Source organism: Fusarium venenatum, assembly GCF_020744135.1.
Source record: "Fusarium venenatum strain MPI-CAGE-CH-0201 chromosome Unknown EDB82scaffold_4, whole genome shotgun sequence".
Lineage (NCBI taxonomy): Eukaryota > Fungi > Ascomycota > Sordariomycetes > Hypocreales > Nectriaceae > Fusarium > Fusarium venenatum.
The window spans coordinates 5,001,409-5,020,064 of NW_027072132.1; the positions used below are offsets into that span (position 1 = coordinate 5,001,409).

Consider the following 18,656-nt stretch of genomic DNA (forward strand, 5'->3'; position numbering starts at 1 on the left):
GCGATCTCATGAAAGATTTATTGACGTTGGTCGTGCGTTGGAGAAATGACGCAAGATAAGATAAGAAAAATTGCCCGCCTTTTTGGAAAGAAATTCTTTCAGCGGCCTCCACCCAATCCATGGCACCCATTAAAGCTGGGTGACGTTTGATGAGCGCTGTAAATCAATATCGGTCCCTGATCGGCCACTTAGAGACCGCTGAGCAAAGCCCACTACCAGTAAGAGCCGCAATCCGCGATTAGCCTGGTAAAAGCCGGCCAAGACCTTGAGGTCAAAATTCTTGACATATCAAACCGACATTCAGACGTGACTTTCTTATCTTTCTTTGCGACCCAGCGACGCTCGCTCGCTCCTCTGTACGCAACATCGTGGTTGAGCGATCTATCTTAATCGAACAATCTTTCTTTTCTTGGGATCCTCTTTTTATTTCTTTATTTCTTCCGAGCAGTTCCGTTCTAGACTGTCACCAGTCGTGTTTGCCAACCATTTCCTCCGATCCGATTCGATTCGAGACTTCGACCCCGGATATGCCCCTGGGTCTTCAACAACAGGATTCTGATCTTGCATTCGCCCAATCGACAACGACGAGCGGCGGATCGACAACAGCTGCTAGCGACTTTGCGCCATCTCCCGAGCATCGTCATGCTGCTTGGACGGGACGTCGCTCGGAATATAGAAGCAGTGCCAGTCTCGCAAAGGAACAGAATATGACCGCACAAGATGTAGACGTCGAAGCCGAGGGGCGACCGCCGTATCTTCATGTACGTTTTAACCATCAATGTGTCATGGGCCGCACCACTGAGCGTTTCCGACCTGTTCGTCTTCGAAATGGGCTAACATGGGACTTCAATGACAGGCCATGATCGCAGGTGGGATTGGAGGATCTACCGGCGACTTGCTCATGCACTCACTTGACACCGTCAAGACAAGACAACAGGGCGATCCTCATGTTCCATCAAGATACACATCTTTGGGGCAGTCTTACTACACCATATGGAGACAAGAGGGTATCAGACGAGGCCTCTACGGAGGGTGGATTCCCGCTCTCGGAGGTTCATTTCCTGGAACGGTCATGTTCTTTGGCACATATGAATGGAGCAAGCGATTCTTGATCGATCACGGTGTACAACAACATGTATCATACCTAGCAGCAGGTACGGCAATCCATCACAGTCTGGGCTACTCACAAATACTAACAAACTCGGACAGGTTTCCTTGGAGATCTTGCTGCGTCGATTGTCTACGTCCCTTCAGAAGTTCTCAAGACACGACTACAACTGCAAGGACGTTACAACAACCCTCATTTCACCTCAGGTTACAACTACCGCGGTACTGTCGATGCTGCTCGCACCATTGTGCGCTTAGAAGGCGCCTCGGCCCTGTTTTATGGCTACAAGGCTACTCTCTACCGTGACCTGCCTTTCTCTGCTCTTCAATTCATGTTCTGGGAGCAATTCACCACTTGGGCTCGCAAGTACAAGCAGAGCCGCGATATCGGCGTTTCCCTTGAGCTACTTACGGGTGCCGCAGCTGGTGGCCTTGCTGGTGTTATCACCTGTCCTCTCGACGTTGTCAAGACACGGCTTCAGACACAGATCAGCGCACCCGCAGAACCCCGGGCGACCAAGGACCACCATGCCACATCACAAATCCGGCATATCTCTACCTCATCTCCCAGCACGCACCGGCCACGACCCGGCGCTATTGCTCTCGACACTTCTTCCGTCTTTACCGGCTTGCGCATGATTTACCGTACAGAAGGCATTGCAGGATGGTTCCGCGGCGTCGGTCCTCGCGGTGTATGGACCTTTATCCAGAGCGGCTGCATGCTGTTCCTGTACCAACGACTTCTCCGGCAGCTCGAAGTTTTCATTCCCAGCGAGCTCAAGGAAATGTAGAAATCTCCACACATACTTCACATACACTTTTTTTCTCGCCCTTGTCACTACCTTGATGATTTTGAACCCTCCTTTTTTATGCGCCGTTTCTGCCACCACCCATCCCTGTATAACGTATTAGAGAATCGGACGCTATGATATGAATAGCAATGGCCATATGTACAGATAGAAAAAGATGTTTGAGGCTGCGGATGGCCGTCGTTTTCGGGCGTTAGGAATAGATGGAAATGACTGATTAGATATATCAGGGCATGGATAGAATAGAGAGCACGATGAATGAATAGAAGCTCTCACCTGACTTGGCAAGCATACAATCTAAAGAACAGAACTACCATCCCGGGGATCTTCTGCATCTCACTGACATAACGTTTTGAGACACAAACTTCCATTGCTATATACTACAGAGCCAGGGTATTAACAACACAACACCAACGCTAATCGAAGCTGTAAAACAGAACATGTTCAAAGCAAGTCCATCAAATATTCATAGCAGCAACATTAAACTCGTAATCGATTCGTCACAATAGTCATTATCGTCCAATTTTCCAGGATTTCAAGCATCTGGGTCACTGTCCTCCACGACAGGCAGCTCCTCAAAATCAGTGATACGAGTCCGTAGTTCGTCACGAGCAAGGCATGCTGCAAGAGCAATGGTCAGGGCGTTCCAAATACCCTGATGTTCGTCGAAGAAGTCAACCTGCACATGGAAGCTGACATATGAGTCGGGTCCTTTGGATGAGTCCGTCGTTAGGACAAGGACTGACGTGTTAAGGATGAACAGGCCGTATACCACAGGAGGATGGCGGGTGTAGGTACACTCAGGGGGTGTTTGGGGGCGGCCAGCTGGAGGTGATGACAGGGAATACGGAGGCGATGAGACCTTTGAGATACTTGTAGTCTCAAGGATTCGTGCAGTAGCAAAAAGGTTGGGACTCTTAAGCCCAGGCTCTACTTTGATGCCAACCTTGTGACTTTCTGCCATCGCAGAGACTTTTTCGATATGGGAACGTAAACCACCTGGGCTTTCGGCAGGCGTCAGACACCTAGTGCACGAAGGTGACACATCATTTATCTCGATCTTGATCTTTGGGTCCGTCTTGCTCTTGGGTGATTTGAAGATATGAGGTTTGACAACATCCCAGAACTGAGGATTTCTGTCCGTACGAAGAAACTCGCGCTGAACCTTGGCGAGTACTCTCATGCGCTTCGAAATGCACTCCGTAATTTCATCTTCAGGTATTGTAGTGTCGATGACTTCAGTAGTAATGTTTGGAACGATGCGCAGATGCATGTACCCGCCGTCCTGCGCTGCCCAGTTCAAATATCTGTCGACCTCTCGTTTGATATGTTGTGGTGCTCTATTCCGATGTCCGCTTTGACAAGTCGTTCTGATTTTCGATGTGAGATCCACGAGCCTAGTAAGAGCTTGCGTTGCTGAGAATGGTAAGTGATGGCTTCGCGCAAGTTGGAGTCAACATACCCGCAAAGTTCTTGAGATGAGCATAAATGATAGGCGGATAGTCCTCAGAAGTCTGGAAAACGACGTCTGAAATAGGGATTCCGCGAAGATCTATATCCCATGTCGTAGGAAGCATGGGTAAATCCTGTCGCATAAATAGTATCTCAAAAAGGTGCTCTTCGGCAGGAGCCCAGCTTTTTGCGCCGGGATATCGCTCCTTTTCGAGTTTCATTTCCTCCTTCATATTATCGCGATGAGTACTCTCTTCATCTTTTGAATCGGTGGGTAGAAAACTGAGTTGAGTATAGTAATTATAGGTCGACATTTCGTGAGTGTCTTTTTCGATTTCGATTTCGTCACATTGTAAGGGCCTGGTCTTTGGCGTTAAAGGACTCTTTGTGTTGGCGGATTCTTGCATTGTTGGTATCTCAATATCATAAGGGCGTTTCTGAAGCTGCTTTTTTTGTTTCGGAATTTGTTGAAGAAAGAAAGAAAGAAAGAAAGAAAGACTTCGTTTTGCCGTGAGGGTTGTTGTGCACTGCGAGTAAGTGTTGGACAAGTGAGGTGGGAGAGTGTCACTTGCTTGCCAGACCACAGCCTTTTGCTTGAAATAATATATTTTGACAAAATGTCTTCTCATTTGATCTCTACCTGATAATTTTGAACTTATTCATGTATTTCGTCACTTAATTCATGAATACTGGCCCATGAAGAGAGATGACATTGACTTCTTACACTGGAAGGCGGGGCGTGCACCTACCAGATCTTCACTATCTGCACCCCTCTCGGAAGTTCACTTTTGCCGTAAAGCCAATCAGATGCCAGTCATCGAAATTCTTCACATCCCAAATCAACCGTCGCGACATCTTTGAAAGGGCTCAACGACGACCATGGCCGAGGTAGCAAAGACGGTGGCTCGCCAATTACCTGGCTTCAAGCTGGGACAGAAGCAGGTTTTCTTGTGCGTAGTCTTTTAATCCAGCTCTCCACCGCCATGTCTCTAACATTTCCCCTCTTAGGCCTAACCATGTAATCACCTTTCTACGAAAAGAGCACCTCCCACCGAACGAAGCCACTTTCCAGGTCCCTCTCCGATTCACAAAGTTCGATCTTCGAGATTACCTGTGGAATCTATACGATGTTGAGGTTACAAAGGTCCGGTCGTATGTCAAGCAGCAGCCCTTAACTCAGCGCAACTCCCACTCGCGCTCGTGGTACCGCCCAAAGCCCCTCAAGGTCATGACTGTCGAATTGGCGAAGCCCTTCCAATGGCCAGAGCTTCCCGAAGACCTCACACCCTGGAGCAACCAGCTGTGGAAGATGCGTGAGGATTTGATGGAGAAGCGCAACGACGAACACCTTCAACAACAGCGATTCAAGATTCCTCTCAAGAGCAAGCAACCCATGTCCAAGGAGAGACAGGAGCTAGCCGACATGGCCAAGAAGTTGATGTCGGGAGAGGAGAAATGGACCAACGATGTTGTTCTGGATCCTAAATGGGAAAAGATCTTGAACAACGAGCAAAAGGCCGTGCAGCCCACGAAAGAGGCTTAAACGGATGACGGACAAGGGCGGACTATGACTTGATATTGCAGGATACTGCTAATGAAAGAGACGGCAATTCTATAAGAGGCCACGGACAAAGGACCTCTGCGGGATACACAACTGTACATTATTGTAACTAGTCTTGGATGGGCAATGCATGTGGGCGGGTTAAGACTATGAGCGCAAAAAGAAAAATAGACGCTGAAAACTCGTACATCTTTTGATATATTATTCTATGCCCTTCCAGTGTTCAGGTTGCTGGAAGCGCAAGGTCTCATTTCCCCAACTCCACCAGCCGGCAGTCAAATTGCGAGCAAAAATCTCAAGTCCGAGACATTCTTTTCCAAGAACATCTTGAAATAGATCCCGAAGATTTGGCTTTCGTGAATGCACGTCAGGGACTGCCATGATGACTTTCGGCTTGAGGGCCTCTGGTTTCTTGCTGCCGATGCGCTTTGCTATGATGAGCTTCTCCCATGGCTTTCTCCATGTCGACTCGATGTCATAGAGTGGTTCACCTGATGTAGCAACTTTGAGCCATGTCCACTCGGTCACAAGCTCGAGACCCCAGGAGGCAAAAAGACCTGTAGGAGAAATCAGAAAGTCATGGATGCTATGTTTGTTAGTGATCCACACGGCGACGAGTCCGTCGGGTGTAAGATGAGCAGGCAAAGGAATCTGCAATAAGAGGTTGCTCATCTCAGTCAAATTTGAGACGGTAGCATATTGGTCCTTCATTCTCCTTACAGACCGATTTGGCCATGGAGGATCTAAAATGGCAAGGTCGAACTTGGGAGCTGAGCTGTGAAAAGAATCACGCAAAGCCTCTATAGAGCCATGTAAAGGCTCGGCTTTGTCTGGAAGTAAAGGCGGCAGGGTGGGTGCCGCCGGCAGTGGTTGCGACTGAATGAGGCGATCCCGATGATAGGGACCGAAATATGAATACGAACTGCTCAAGTCCTCTAATGCGCTACTGACTGTTGCTGCCGTCATAAGCTCGGCCAACTGTGCAGCAGGTGACACGAGTGCCGAGTGATCGCCTCTTCCATGCTGCCGGGGCTCCGGGGTTGGATACGGAGTTGCGGGGGGCTCTGCGGAGACGATGCGGCGGCGGGGGATCTGAGATGGGAGAACCTGGCTTTCTTCCAGGGTCGTGGGGATATCAAGAATGATAAGACTCTTGTCTAGGCTCTCAAAGAGGACTGATGACCGGTGGCTGTCTTTAGCCATGGCTTTCAAACCTGACTGCCGGATGACAATTTTTCCACCTGCTTTTTTCTTTTTTGTTCCGCGGTTGAAAGAATAGAAATTCGCGGCGACAATCGGCAAACCTCGGCCTCGGTTATTGATCACCGGGACGGTTGAGCCTCTGCTATGCCTGTGAATCTGCTGAGTCTCAGTGGATTGTCAGCACATTCGTCCACTAAATTGCAATGTCTCAAACCCCTGGTGGGCTAACTTTTCGATTGCCTTTAGGGGTTCTGGGGAATCTTGTTCCGCCGGCTGCGCTGCGTGACCATTTTTTTAGGTCATAACTCACCCGAACTTGTGGGGAGGCCGCTGTTCTTTGGCCACTGAGCTTCGGTTTAATGACGTCCAAGCCGCCGCTGACAGCCGGGGATTGTAAATTCTGCCGCTCAGTCGCTGCTATCTCCAATTCCTCTCCATTCTCCAAACGTTCATCATTCTCCCCGCCAAACCTGTTTTCACCAACTCTAGGCATCTTGAGATACTGTTGTCGCGTTGGCTTCGAATACTGATCTTCACTCGACTCTACCACGGAATGTCACATCCGTAGGCCTTGAATCCGTTCAACAAAGTCAGCCACGTGCTGCGATGTCCTCCGCCGACGCTGCTCATATGGAGCAGGCCTCCTCCATGACCGAGGTTGCCCGGGAAAACAACATTCAGAACCATGGCTCTTCCCATGCCCTTACCAAGTCGAAAAGGGACCCTTCTGTTTATCCCACAGATCAGGAAGCAGCAACAACGAAACCGCACATGAAAAGTCTTGAATACATATGGAAGTCTGGCGTCGCGGGTGGTTTAGCCGGTTGCGCTGTAAGTGATTGTGTCTATACCAAATTTCCGTAGGGCGTTCTAACTCTTGAGTAAAGGGCAAAACCGTCGTCGCGCCATTAGATCGAGTCAAGATTCTCTTTCAAGCCAGCAATCCTCGATTCGCAAAATATACAGGATCATGGGTTGGTGTCGCCAGCGCCATGAAGGATATCCACCGATATGAAGGCCTCAGCGGACTCTACCGTGGACATTCTGCGACATTATTACGAATCTTTCCTTACGCCGGTATTAAGTTTCTTGCGTACGAACAAATCCGAGCCATCATTATCCCCGATAGATTACATGAGACACCGATGAGGAGACTGCTCAGTGGAAGTTTGGCAGGCGTCACATCCGTCTTCTTTACGTACCCTCTAGAGGTCATCCGAGTACGGTTGGCTTTCGAGACTAAGCGCGACGGTCATTCCTCCCTGTCATCAATATGCCGCCAGATATATAACGAGCAACCCGTGGAGAAAGCAGCGGCAGCCCGGTTACCGAATGCCACCGCGCCTGTATCAGCTGCTGCAGAGGCAACCGCAGCGACAGTCGAAGCTATCGCTCCCCGGACAGGACTGATCAACTTCTATCGAGGTTTTGCCCCAACAGTCATGGGAATGCTCCCGTACGCGGGTATGTCATTCTTGACTCACGATACTGTTGGCGATATTCTGCGGTTACCACGCTTCGCGAAGCATACAACACTACCGAAGAAGGAGAACCATCCTGAGGGAAAGCCAGCGGCTTTACGGTCATGGGCAGAGCTTACTGCCGGTGGTATCGCAGGTTTGATATCTCAAACGGCATCATATCCTCTCGAGGTGATCCGCCGACGAATGCAAGTTGGCGGAGCCGTGGGTGACGGCCGTCGACTACGAATAGGCGAGACTGCTGGTATGATCTTACGAGAGAGGGGTCTGCCCGGTTTCTTTGTTGGCCTTACTATTGGATATGTCAAGGTGTTTCCCATGGCTGCGGTCGCCTTTTTCACATATGAGCGCATGAAGCTCGCCTTTGGCATATAGATATATTTGAGAATTGTGGTACCAATTAGGGGTCAGGGTTGATCGGCGTTGACGGAGTCCTTGCATGGGGCAGCGGAATTCTATTTTTTTGGGACATGGCTTTGATGATAGGGACATACAGAGTTAGGTGTACATGCAGCAAAGAGTACAGTACAATGTAACGTTATGAAAGTTTATACTTGGCAAGACTTTCACTTGTGAAGCGCAAGCTATTTCTATTGAGGGTCCGGTTAGTCGTTAAGAACTGTCTTGTCTTCTCGTGGCAGCATTCTTGGCTTTGCCACACGATGCGAGACAGCATGGGAAGTTCCGAAACACATGGGCATCAATCAGTTAGTCCATATTTAGTAGAGATGACAGGTACATTTTTGTATCATTACTACATGCGGAATCCCGACGCCTCTGCTGAAATGCAACTCACTCGTCGTGTTGGAAATTCGCCAGTGTGGGATGATTTAGTGAGCTCCCCAAACTAGTTCCGCGCCGTTAATTAGACTAATCAACTTCCCAGACAAAGGATTGCTGTCTTGAGGCTACCAGCCTCTTATAGAGTTCTCCGCGTCCATGGTACATGGTCACGTTCAAGCGATGGATGGGGGGTGAAGCATAGCTATGGTGGCTCATTGCTAGTTTTTAGCTTGATGCGGATTAGAGATCCTAAGCTTCAAAAAGATAGGGTTAGCCGATTTCAAGTATACGGTACTTGCGAGTGAACTGGGCATGGGGGTTTTAGGTAAGTTATCCGATGATAATCGTACACAGTTGAATATTGTGACCAAGGGATAAGAATCTCCTAGCTCAAGTTCAAGAGGCCTGGGTTTGATTGCAAGAAAAACTGTTGCTGGTTTGGGTTCGTACGCTCTTATCAATGGTAAAGTATCTGCAGTGCAATGCAACATAGAGACGCATGTTCCATGACGTTATTCACATGCTAGACACCCATGCAGATCGAAGACTTCGGCGCACGCGCACGGCAGCGTGATGGTGTTGCAAAAACCCGGCAGTTGGAACAGAGTTGAACCTAAGAAGTGAAGCAAAGCCTCGACGTTACATAAAGTCCCTATAATAGACAACTAAAGTACCCTCCGATGTAATTTAAAGACTGTCTAAACAGCGTCTAGGCTAAGGTATGTTCATGTTAATGAACTTACCCTATGGCTCTGGCGAGCTTCCTGGTAGCGAAAGTAATAAATCAATGTTGAAATTGCTAAATAAATTGAAGATAAATCAAGTCATGCGATAGTGTGTCTGTTCGAATCTGTTAAAATATGTTAGTAGTTGCTAAATTTTGTTCGAGTTGAAGACGAGAGAGTAGACCCCTGATTGGACATGTCAGTCTCTGGCCAATGGTAGTGCAGGAGAGAGAGAGCTAAGGTACCAAAGTAAACTGCAGGTGAACTTTCCAAAAATCCTAGCCTCAGCCTCAGCCTTTCATCCTCACTTCATCAAAACTCCATTCTAACAACACGCTGAATTCGCGCGAATTAACTGCATTGGAAATTCAGTATCAATTTTTGGCCTATTCCAACAACTTAGACATCGAATTGTTCTCCAATCGATTGCGTCTCCTGTTCCATCGCGACCTTCTTCGTCATGGCGTCTGCCGCCGATCTCGATGGCCTCGTTCTCCTTCGCCAATCCATCTCCTCTGGCGCGCCTTTCGTTCCATGCGCATCAGCTGACGCATCCGCGACCGAAGTACCTCTCTCACAGGCCACGTATTTGCGCTTCCCCAACCAAGATATCGCAGTCCCCATCGATGGCCCGACGCGCTTCGTGTCGCACGACAAGCCAGTCGACCTCCGCAGCATCTACTTTGCCTGGCTAAACCGCGAGGTCGCCATTCCCGAATACAACGCTTCGGCAACAAAGCTTAACGATGAGCTGGCGGCTGCTGGCAGCTCTGGCAAGGCCCAGAACTTGGGTTTCATTGAGCGTCTGGATCTGATTACCTGGCTTGAAGGTGCCAGCGAGGAGAGCGAGTATATCAAGCCGCTGGCCAATGATAAGGATGCTGCAACTACCGATGCTGCGATAACGGCGAAGACGGGCGTTGTGAATTCGGCTTCTCAAGCTCGATCCGGTCGGGGTACCATGGACCCCAGACTAGTGGGCATTTACAATGGCGAACGAAAGATGGGTGATCGCAACACGGTCCTAAGGGGTGCTAAGCCTACGGTATGTCTTGTAGTAGTGAAAATGATCCGAGCTTTATCTGACTTCAGTAGGACTTTTCCCATGTTCGTAAACTTGCAGCACCATTCATTCAGAAGAAATCTCAATCCAGCTCTACCAGCATCCCTACCAACCCATCACTCGCACTTAATCAGAAGGTTCCCACGAGGCGACCGGATCCTATCATTCTCCTGTCACCTTCGGCATCTTCTTTGATTCGCTTGTCGAACGTGAGGTCCTTTCTCGAGGATGGCAAGTTTGTGCCCACCGATGCAAGCGGCACTACGGCCACGATGCTTCATGTGCAGCGTCTTGTACCATCTATTGACCCTAACCGTCCTATGCGCTTTATTCTAGTCGAGGGTTCCGAAGCATTCAAGCCTGAGTACTGGAACAGAATCGTGGCAGTCCTCACCACTGGACAGACTTGGCAGTTTAAGAATTACAAGTGGAGCGACCCCAACGAGCTCTTTAAGCATACTTTGGGCGTTTACGTTGGTTGGCGAGGTGAGACAGCCCCGGATAACATCCGCGGATGGGGTCACCGAGTTCTATCAACTGGTATTGACCGCTGGCGCGGAGAGGGCCACGATACCTCGCGCTTCCGCGACAAGGAGATCGTGGAGCAGATTTGGCGAGCCATTGAGGAAAACATGCGATACAGGGGCTGGAAGAAGGACAGAGCACCTTCTTCGATATAATTGGAAACTCGTAAGACACATACGAGATGTTACATTAGAATGTGATATACTCATGATTTGGGTTGCTTCATCAATAAGAGCTATCATGAAAGGGGAGAGGGAAGGACTTGATTCCCCCAAGTATTAATGCGCCTGAGAGGTGTCAAAGCCAGGGGGCTTAAAAGCGATGGCGTTCGAACGGTTTCTTGCCATGTAGACATGTTTATCCAGTCTGGTTGTATGATGTAACGATTCATAGATCATAGGCCAATTGATTCTTGATGTTTGCTCAAGGTATCGGTACAGTGGCAGGCAGCGTTTGGATGATTTCACTCTGCAGTCATGTGCTTACTGTGTCTAGACCGGACTGAACGGCATGTCGATATGGTCGCATCTTGCTCCGGCTCCGCGAAGTCGAAGTCTATCCGAACAAACATCAATGAAACGAATGCGCCAAGAACGACACATGGTGTACATGATCAGCAAACTTCAAGAACTTCAAGCGTGGTGATGAGTACACCATCCGACTGGATAGTCATATCGGATGCACCACTGCACTGGGACCTACCACAGCTCAGACTTCCGTGCCGCCCTATAGCTAGTTCACCGACTGGCCAAAGCTCTGCGTCAAACAAAGAAAAGTGTCCTCGAGATCGACGGCAATAGTCCAGTTAATAACGCTGACCCAGCACGGGTAGCATTGGCAGGCCCACGAGGCAAAAAGGGCTGAAGATACTTCTTTACGCCCGCACAGCAAGAGGATTATATAAATATGACAGAGACAAAGATGTGTCAGTGTGCAACAGGAAGGTGTTTGCGACTGATCTGCACAGCACCCCCACGACATTCTCCTAGATCTATCCAATGTTAAGCTCTCCTGGAAGCCTTGCAACTGTTTCAACCTCGTGGTGTTCCCCACACGTTTAGATGCTGACGAGTCTGGGGAGGAGGTTGACACGAGGACATGACTCGGTACCCTTTCCCCCCTCCCCAAGTCCAAGCTATGGCCGGGGTCACAGAATGTGATAGGAGCCCAAAGAGCTCACCATGCTGTGTAAGTCTATTTGAAATTGTGTCGTGAAAGTTGGCCGGATATAGAATGGATTGTTGCTGAGCTTGACTCGAGTTATGACACCTCCTGTCCTACGTTGGTGGTAAGATACGAAGATCTCATCACATTTGGCTAGAGAGTGTTGTTTTAGTTCAGTAAGAAATAGCTTTGAACCCTGGGACAAAATCTTTGGTTTGACGGATAAACTGGAGGTTCTACAAGGGCGGAATAGCTCCGCTGCCCATGTGTTTTACTGACTATGTGAAACACGGGCGTCTAACAGGCTCAATCAGGAAATGTTCCGCAAGAGAAAATCAGTGCCTGAGCAAAGTCCACTTGGGGCCAGCGGTATGACCTAGGTCCATAGTTGGGTGGGATAGCACGACCAAGTTGGGCGCACGCACGCAGGTGGTGGTGGAGAGTCAGTTTCCCCCCCCAGATAGGTAGGTTTGAGCACGGATTTCAGCTCGGACACGAGAAATAGGGGGAGTTGCTGTTACTGCTGCATGTCAGAGGCCAAGTACCACTCTTTGTTGGAGTTTGGACCACGGCGGCTAAGAAAAAGGTTCGATCTCTAGCGTCTTGGTAAAACCAGGAGTGTTCAAGTACGTAGCAAACACATGTACACACGTACAATTACACATGCGAATGTCGAAGATGAGAACAGCAATTTACAAGCGATACCTGGATAATGGAACCCGAACTCTTGTTCCCGTCGACTAGATCGCCCGCTAGCAGCGTTTGAAAAGCCTATAGGGCTAATTTTCGAGTCTCAGCCCGTGAAGCCCAACCCATGTCCCAACCTAGCCGTGTTATAGCAGCAGTACTATACGGAGTAGTTCACCGACTACTGTTTGGAAGACTTTTTCAGCTCGGTAGCCTGTCCTTGCTCGTTCCCATACATGCGGTGGAGGTTACAATCATAAATCGGATCATATTATCTATCTATAGCTGGTCTTGCGTGTACTGGATCTCGGGGTTCGCCGTGTGAAACTCTGGAGCCAATGCCGACATGAAGGGGGCACGGTTTAATGCCAAAGTTTATTGTCGGCTTCAAGTACCGCCAAACCCAGGCTGATTTCGTATGAGTGCAGTAGTCGCTTGTGGTTGTAATTTGTATGTTTACGTACTGGGATGGTTATATTGTAGGGCTGGAGGATGGGCACCGAGTCGCGTATAAAAGCTGTGATGAGTAATATGACGTACGAGCCTTGATCTGCAAAGCCGTTCGTACTGTCAGTGCAAATAATTGTAGCTCAATTGATCAAGTTGTGTCAAGGGGGCTGATTTGACTGGCGAGAGCTAATGCTCCGTAAAGACACTATTTCTTGGTGCTTGATTTGACAAGATGCTTCGCAGAAATTTGTGGATATCATGATCCAAGAGTGGTTTAGACGGATCTGGGCTGGTTGGGTGATCACTGCTGGCCTCGTGGTTCATTTATGGCACATGGCATGACAAGACACATGGCAAAGTATATTGTACCTGTCGCGTGGCAATGGTAGGATGGATGGCAGAAAGCATGACATGAACAGGGGATCGAATCAGATTCATGGAACCCTTGTTTTTCTCGTGTGTGTCCTGAAGATAGGTACAAGTACATATTACAGACAGAAAACGCCTGACGAAACATGACCCACGAATACATGTTTCGCCATCATTATATACTTGACTGTGACTGGTCTTGAAAAGTTTTGTTAATGGCTCCGTGTATTCTGAGATTTTTGACTCACCATGTCGTCGCACTTGGCAAGCACTGACCGCAGACAGGCCTGACAACAAAACTGCCATGGAGAAGCTTGGCGTGTAACATTATGTATGGCAGAGTCAAGTAGTACATACGAGTCTGAAGGGCACGAACTATTTTTCTCTCTCTTCGTTAGCGCCCGCGAGATGTTGCTTTGTAATGGATACCGACCGATACCTAAAACATTGCACACAACGCCAAACGTCACGCCAAATCGTCCCAACCTAAAACCACGTTTATGCAGGTATACGACTGCCACATGGCGGTAAGGGCATCTACAGTCGCAATGATATCAGCCTATACGAGTTGCTACACAGTATTTTATTATAGTAAGGGACTGAACTGAAGCCTGTGGATTCGTCCTTGGACAGTGGAGAGCCAAGAGGCGATTTTTAAATAGTAGAGAAAAAATTGCTGGAGTGGAAAGAGAGAAAAAAAGACAAAGCGTGCTACTACCGGCGGTGACGTCCTGATTGAGAGCTGGAAACTCCGTAGTTCCGGTACAACTCAATGAGCTAAAGAAGCTCGTCTACGAACTGCCGGGACAAATTTCCGGTAGTATCAACGGAATTCATGGCCTAGAACGTATATCGCGGTGAAGAAAAACGAACAATCAGAAAAGATCAAAGCTGTAAGCGCCTCCACTACTCTTTCCTCTTTGCCCTTTTGCTTTGTTCCCAACGCGTGGCTTCAATTGTGTCAGAACAAACCCACGTGGCCCGACCCCGCCAGAAGCACCTGGAGGAAGCAAGGGTACTATCATCACACCCTCTCTCTGCTTTGTTATGATATGCTACTATGGCATAACCGCAAATGATGATAACGCCCACTTCCATCTCCAGAGTTTGACTTGTCTGCTTGTGTCGAAATGCTTAATAGGTCAGGGATCTGCAGTATTCATCGATACCGCCACTTCCTTGCGTCTCTTCGCCAAAACTTACACGCTGCCGATCGCTGACAAAGCTGCTATGCATGCGGCGTGGACTAGGATTTGGGTGTAAATAATACGGCGGATTCGGATACTACGTCAGGGATTGTGGCTTCGCTGCTTCGCTGCTTCGCTACCTTGCTTCCGTAAGGTGCAGTGTAGTGCCGTACCTTGCCGGCTGTGCTATGCTATGCTCAAAATAATATTGCAGTCACAGACAAAAGCGGAAAATTGTCGTGGTCAGATCATACAGAATGAAACACGGCAAAGTGGAGCAAGAACAGGACAATGGAGCCCTCCTCTCGCTCGCTGTATGGCAACTTTACGTGCAGCAGAGCTCAGTGATGGAGCCACGTGGGAATGCCGACATGGTGGAAAACATGACCAGTCACAACCTATTAGGTGCTCTTCTCAACACTCCGGCGAATGCTCCGTATCGGCAGCCCGTCCAGTTCGCAGGCCAGCCCAGGCGATTGCAACCTAGACTATGGATATGTCTTGACGGGTTGGTACTCTTTGTTGCGGCGGTGTAAGGGTGGATGAGTTGACCTCTGAGGTTCCAGACTGCTAGTCTAGTGTGTAGTTGAAGTCAACCACCAAACCCCGATTTATTCCCACTCTGACAGCTGTACTGACTCAGTCGTCGGAATTATTGCTAATTGCTTGGAACGACACTGGGCGGCAGAAAAAATCAATCCATAGCAAGGTGTAATGCTTCTGCACCATGAGATCGCAGCCTAGATCTATAATGAGGGTGCTCCAAGACAAGACCTCATGTGTCAAGGCTGGTGATATGCAGACTCAAACTGTTGTAGGAGCTTCATCCCATCTATATCGACTGTCCTTAGTGTATAGATTCTGGACTTGGCAAATGGTTAATCAAGAGCTAATGCAGGTATCCGCAGGCTGCAGTACCAGTACCAGTAGATAGGTAGGTAGCTTGACTCAAGATCAAAGTCGCATCTCTGTTTGCCTTTGGTCGGCGACTCAGTTGGACCCTGAGTCTGGATATTCGGATGGGACAGGGTCGGTTAATGGTAACCATGACGCTAGGACTGCCATGGTCGCGTTTGGCTGAGTGACAACCTTCGCGCGAGCATCGATTACTGGCGAGGAGGCGAAAGAGAAACCGGAGCAAAACGACAGAAGTCTAAATGTGGGTACAATATCATATTAGCATTTAGGTTTCCTTCCCCTACCTTGCAACTGTAATGAATTGATGGTGTTGTCGTGTTCCACCTCTCCAACTTTGGAGTTGTGTGCTCCTTTCCCTGCTAGGGCCTTCTCTTCCTTGTTGATCGCCCACCCCTACAACTGCAGTACTGAAACTCAGGCTTCAGTCCCTACACCTCTCTACCTATCCACTCCAAATGGGTACATGTACTTTGGGCTCTAGACCTAGATTTATCGGTATCCCATTCTCGAGGTTACGTTGCCAAAAGATCAGCTGATTTAACGGCAAGCCCACTGAAACGCTCCGCATCTGTGACAGTTTACGAATTGCTTTGCCGAACAGCTGGACGGAATTTTGAGTCGACCTGGATTGTTCGACCACTCAAGATCTTCAAACCCCTGTCCCTGCCACGGAAAGGATTCCAGAAACCTTCTAGAAGGATGAGCACAGAGCAGCAGAAGCTGTAACGGTGCGTGTCGCAATCTCGCTTCGCAACAAGAGAGGGCATGGGCGCTCTTTTAAGCTGGGAGTGAGCCGAGCGTGACGTGCGCACAGAGCGAGATGGTCAATCTAACAGACATCCGTCACTGACAGGGCCCTCCAAGCTCCGAGTGAGATACGATACGGCAGGCAATTGCCCGTTAAACAAGCATTCATCCTTGGGGTAATCTGGAGCAACATTTCAAGGCTGAGTTTTAAGTACACCGTTCCTTGTGAACCAGCTGACAACATCTTGGTCAACACCAATAAACAGCTTCGAAACCGACCAGCCTTGAGGAAGCGTGATTGTGCAACTAGTCAACTTCGTCAACGCTCTAACAATATCAATTTCCGACGCACCAACCATGGAAGAGGTCAGAGCGATCTGTGGCGTTCACTCTAACCAAGATTTGCAACCCGCCTTTTGGCTTTACCCCAAATCTGTCGAATATGCGAGCGCCCTAATTGTGATAATCCCGGGGCGCAAAATCATTTAATCCCGACAGTAGGGGAGGAACACCAAACATGTACATTACTCAGGTACTGTAGAGTACCCAGGCTGGCAGGCAGGCTAGGCAATGCGCTTGACATGGCGGCTTTGTCAAAGATGAAGCAGGAAAACCACCAAACCAAAATGGTATCAGTCATGGGCGGCCGACTCGCTGTGTTCATGCACCAAAGATGGACTTGTTCAGCCGTTTCGAATTTCGTGTTTCAGCGTCACCTCTATCACTATGCTTAAAGTAGCTGTTCCTGCTGGGATAGACAAGCATCAACATCCTACGACCAAGACCTACGGCACATCCTGCCAGCCCCCCTTGTCATTTCATGGGACTTATTCACAGGGTGTAGCCTTGTGTACGTGCAACCATCGCATACTACCCGTCATCCAAAAGTCCACGGCCCAGGGTTTGCAACGGGTAACATGCAAAACCAAGATGGAAATACTCTGGCATTTCTTCGGCAGCATGCCGATGCACATGTAGCGACTCTGAAGCAGTGCAGCAGACATCGCGTGGGGCAGAGTACATAGTAAGGGGCAAGTACGCCCAGCAGCGACATGGTTGCATGCATGGACAGGAACTTGGGCGCTTTGATCGCATGGCAACAACGTGATGCGGTGGAAGGGCTACAAGGAAAGTTTACCGGCCGAATGCAGCTTAGCATGTAGGCAGAATCCCTGAAGCCACGCGCAGTCAAGGGGGGTTGTTGAGACCTGATTGAGTGTAAGAAGTGAGACAGACATGTACACGCCCGCGGCTCAGTAGCCACGCGCTGTGGTACTGGTTCAACATGTGAGGAAAGATTACCCAGCCTGCCAGCGGCCCAGATGGAATGAACAATGAGGCACAACGACGATAAAGGACAACACAACATTTTCCGTTTTTTTTTTTTTTTTTTTTTTTTTTTTTTTTTTTTTAACTGATTATCTGTTCACTGACCACATCTAACCGGGGTCAGTCTGCAATTGGACATTTATCTACCTTGCAGCTCGCTCTGCACTACTAGTGGCCGTCCCTGTTATAATACCAACCTACGCAAGCCTGGCACTCGTTTGCTATTCAACGATGCAGGCGTGTACAAGTTACCGTTAAACACCCACCAAGAGACCTTCCGCGCAAGCGTGCATTCCTTTCAGATGGCTGGCAGCATGCAGTGCTGTCCACAACGCGCTTTTGGGATCGACTAAGCTTTCGGGCGCTAGCTTGCGTTGTTCGTATGCGATGATTTCACTCGATGCGATTTATAACGAGGCGTTGACCCAGACGACCCTCGCCTGTCATGGTTGCACAGGGTACGTTCGTGGTGGGCAAGCCCACCGGGGGATTCCGCACATAGCTACAACATGGAAAACATGTTCCAGAAACGAATTTTCAGGTGTTTAGAGGGACGGTTGGAGACATGTGTCCGGGTTTAGTCGTAATACAGCGCCTCAAAACCGCTGGTTTACTGTCAATCGGTCGTGTCTCGCTGCCGATGCCGTCCGGGCTGTTGTTGTGTGCCAGCCGATCAGATCAGAAGAGTTATGTAGGTATGTATGTACTGTTTCGTACCCTACCTGATGGTAGGTATTGCAAAGTGCGGAGGTGCTGCAGACCGCTTGCATATCAGCAACGATTGATGTAGGCATTCCGAGAGAAAGAAAAAGAAAACCTCCAAGGAAGCCGAATGGTTTCAGCCCGTGAACCCCCAACAAGTCTGGTGCCCTAATGCGTTACGTACAGCGCTTTAGTGCATGTACGAACCCCAAATGCGACGATAGCGCAAGTAGGAGCCACGAAGGACCCAGTATCGACACCGGACATGCAAGTTGCTGGAAACGGCCATGTTTTATGACCGAACTGCATGTACCTGTTCCCATGTCTCTAGTTTGTAAATTTGAGTTAACATTATAACCCTATCTTACTTACCGTTGTTACCAATAGGTGTAGG

General features: G+C 49.0%; 7 protein-coding genes across 7 annotated transcripts; 5 read left to right on the plus strand and 2 right to left on the minus strand.

The window, feature by feature from the left end:
* Window positions 1-114: 114 nt before the first annotated feature.
* Window positions 115-2,256, plus strand: EDB82DRAFT_516046 (mitochondrial carrier domain-containing protein). Its single transcript, XM_025738745.2, has 3 exons — window positions 115-761; window positions 857-1,154; window positions 1,210-2,256. The coding sequence occupies exons 1-3, from the start codon at window positions 528-530 to the stop codon at window positions 1,896-1,898; spliced, it is 1,221 nt and encodes a 406-aa protein (XP_025593475.1). The 5' UTR covers window positions 115-527; the 3' UTR covers window positions 1,899-2,256.
* A 195-nt stretch (window positions 2,257-2,451) lies between these two features.
* EDB82DRAFT_541577 (uncharacterized protein) lies at window positions 2,452-3,787 on the minus strand (the record flags this gene model as incomplete). The annotated part of the gene is made up of 2 exons (XM_025738746.2): window positions 3,379-3,787; window positions 2,452-3,332 (listed from the first exon to the last, which is right to left on the minus strand). Exons 1-2 carry the CDS (start codon window positions 3,773-3,775, stop codon window positions 2,452-2,454), a joined length of 1,278 nt encoding a protein of 425 aa, XP_025593476.1. The 5' UTR covers window positions 3,776-3,787.
* A 253-nt stretch (window positions 3,788-4,040) lies between these two features.
* On the plus strand, window positions 4,041-5,021 carry EDB82DRAFT_333972 (mitochondrial 54S ribosomal protein uL23m). Its single transcript, XM_025738747.2, has 2 exons — window positions 4,041-4,318; window positions 4,377-5,021. The coding sequence occupies exons 1-2, from the start codon at window positions 4,248-4,250 to the stop codon at window positions 4,909-4,911; spliced, it is 606 nt and encodes a 201-aa protein (XP_025593477.1). The 5' UTR covers window positions 4,041-4,247; the 3' UTR covers window positions 4,912-5,021.
* Window positions 5,021-6,435, minus strand: EDB82DRAFT_333995 (MT-A70-domain-containing protein). Its single transcript, XM_025738748.2, has one exon. It carries the CDS (start codon window positions 6,130-6,132, stop codon window positions 5,131-5,133), a length of 1,002 nt encoding a protein of 333 aa, XP_025593478.1. The 5' UTR covers window positions 6,133-6,435; the 3' UTR covers window positions 5,021-5,130.
* EDB82DRAFT_333981 (mitochondrial carrier domain-containing protein) lies at window positions 6,436-8,132 on the plus strand. Its single transcript, XM_025738750.2, has 2 exons — window positions 6,436-6,963; window positions 7,020-8,132. Exons 1-2 carry the CDS (start codon window positions 6,739-6,741, stop codon window positions 7,986-7,988), a joined length of 1,194 nt encoding a protein of 397 aa, XP_025593480.1. The 5' UTR covers window positions 6,436-6,738; the 3' UTR covers window positions 7,989-8,132.
* Window positions 8,133-9,416: 1,284 nt separating this feature from the next.
* EDB82DRAFT_516055 (RNA pol II accessory factor, Cdc73 family-domain-containing protein) lies at window positions 9,417-11,137 on the plus strand. The gene is made up of 2 exons (XM_025738751.2): window positions 9,417-10,166; window positions 10,217-11,137. The coding sequence occupies exons 1-2, from the start codon at window positions 9,582-9,584 to the stop codon at window positions 10,862-10,864; spliced, it is 1,233 nt and encodes a 410-aa protein (XP_025593481.1). The 5' UTR covers window positions 9,417-9,581; the 3' UTR covers window positions 10,865-11,137.
* A 1,407-nt stretch (window positions 11,138-12,544) lies between these two features.
* On the plus strand, window positions 12,545-13,294 carry EDB82DRAFT_516057 (uncharacterized protein). Its single transcript, XM_065608995.1, has one exon. The coding sequence runs from the start codon at window positions 12,688-12,690 to the stop codon at window positions 12,883-12,885; it is 198 nt and encodes a 65-aa protein (XP_065463461.1). The 5' UTR covers window positions 12,545-12,687; the 3' UTR covers window positions 12,886-13,294.
* The last annotated feature ends 5,362 nt before the right edge of the window (window positions 13,295-18,656 follow it).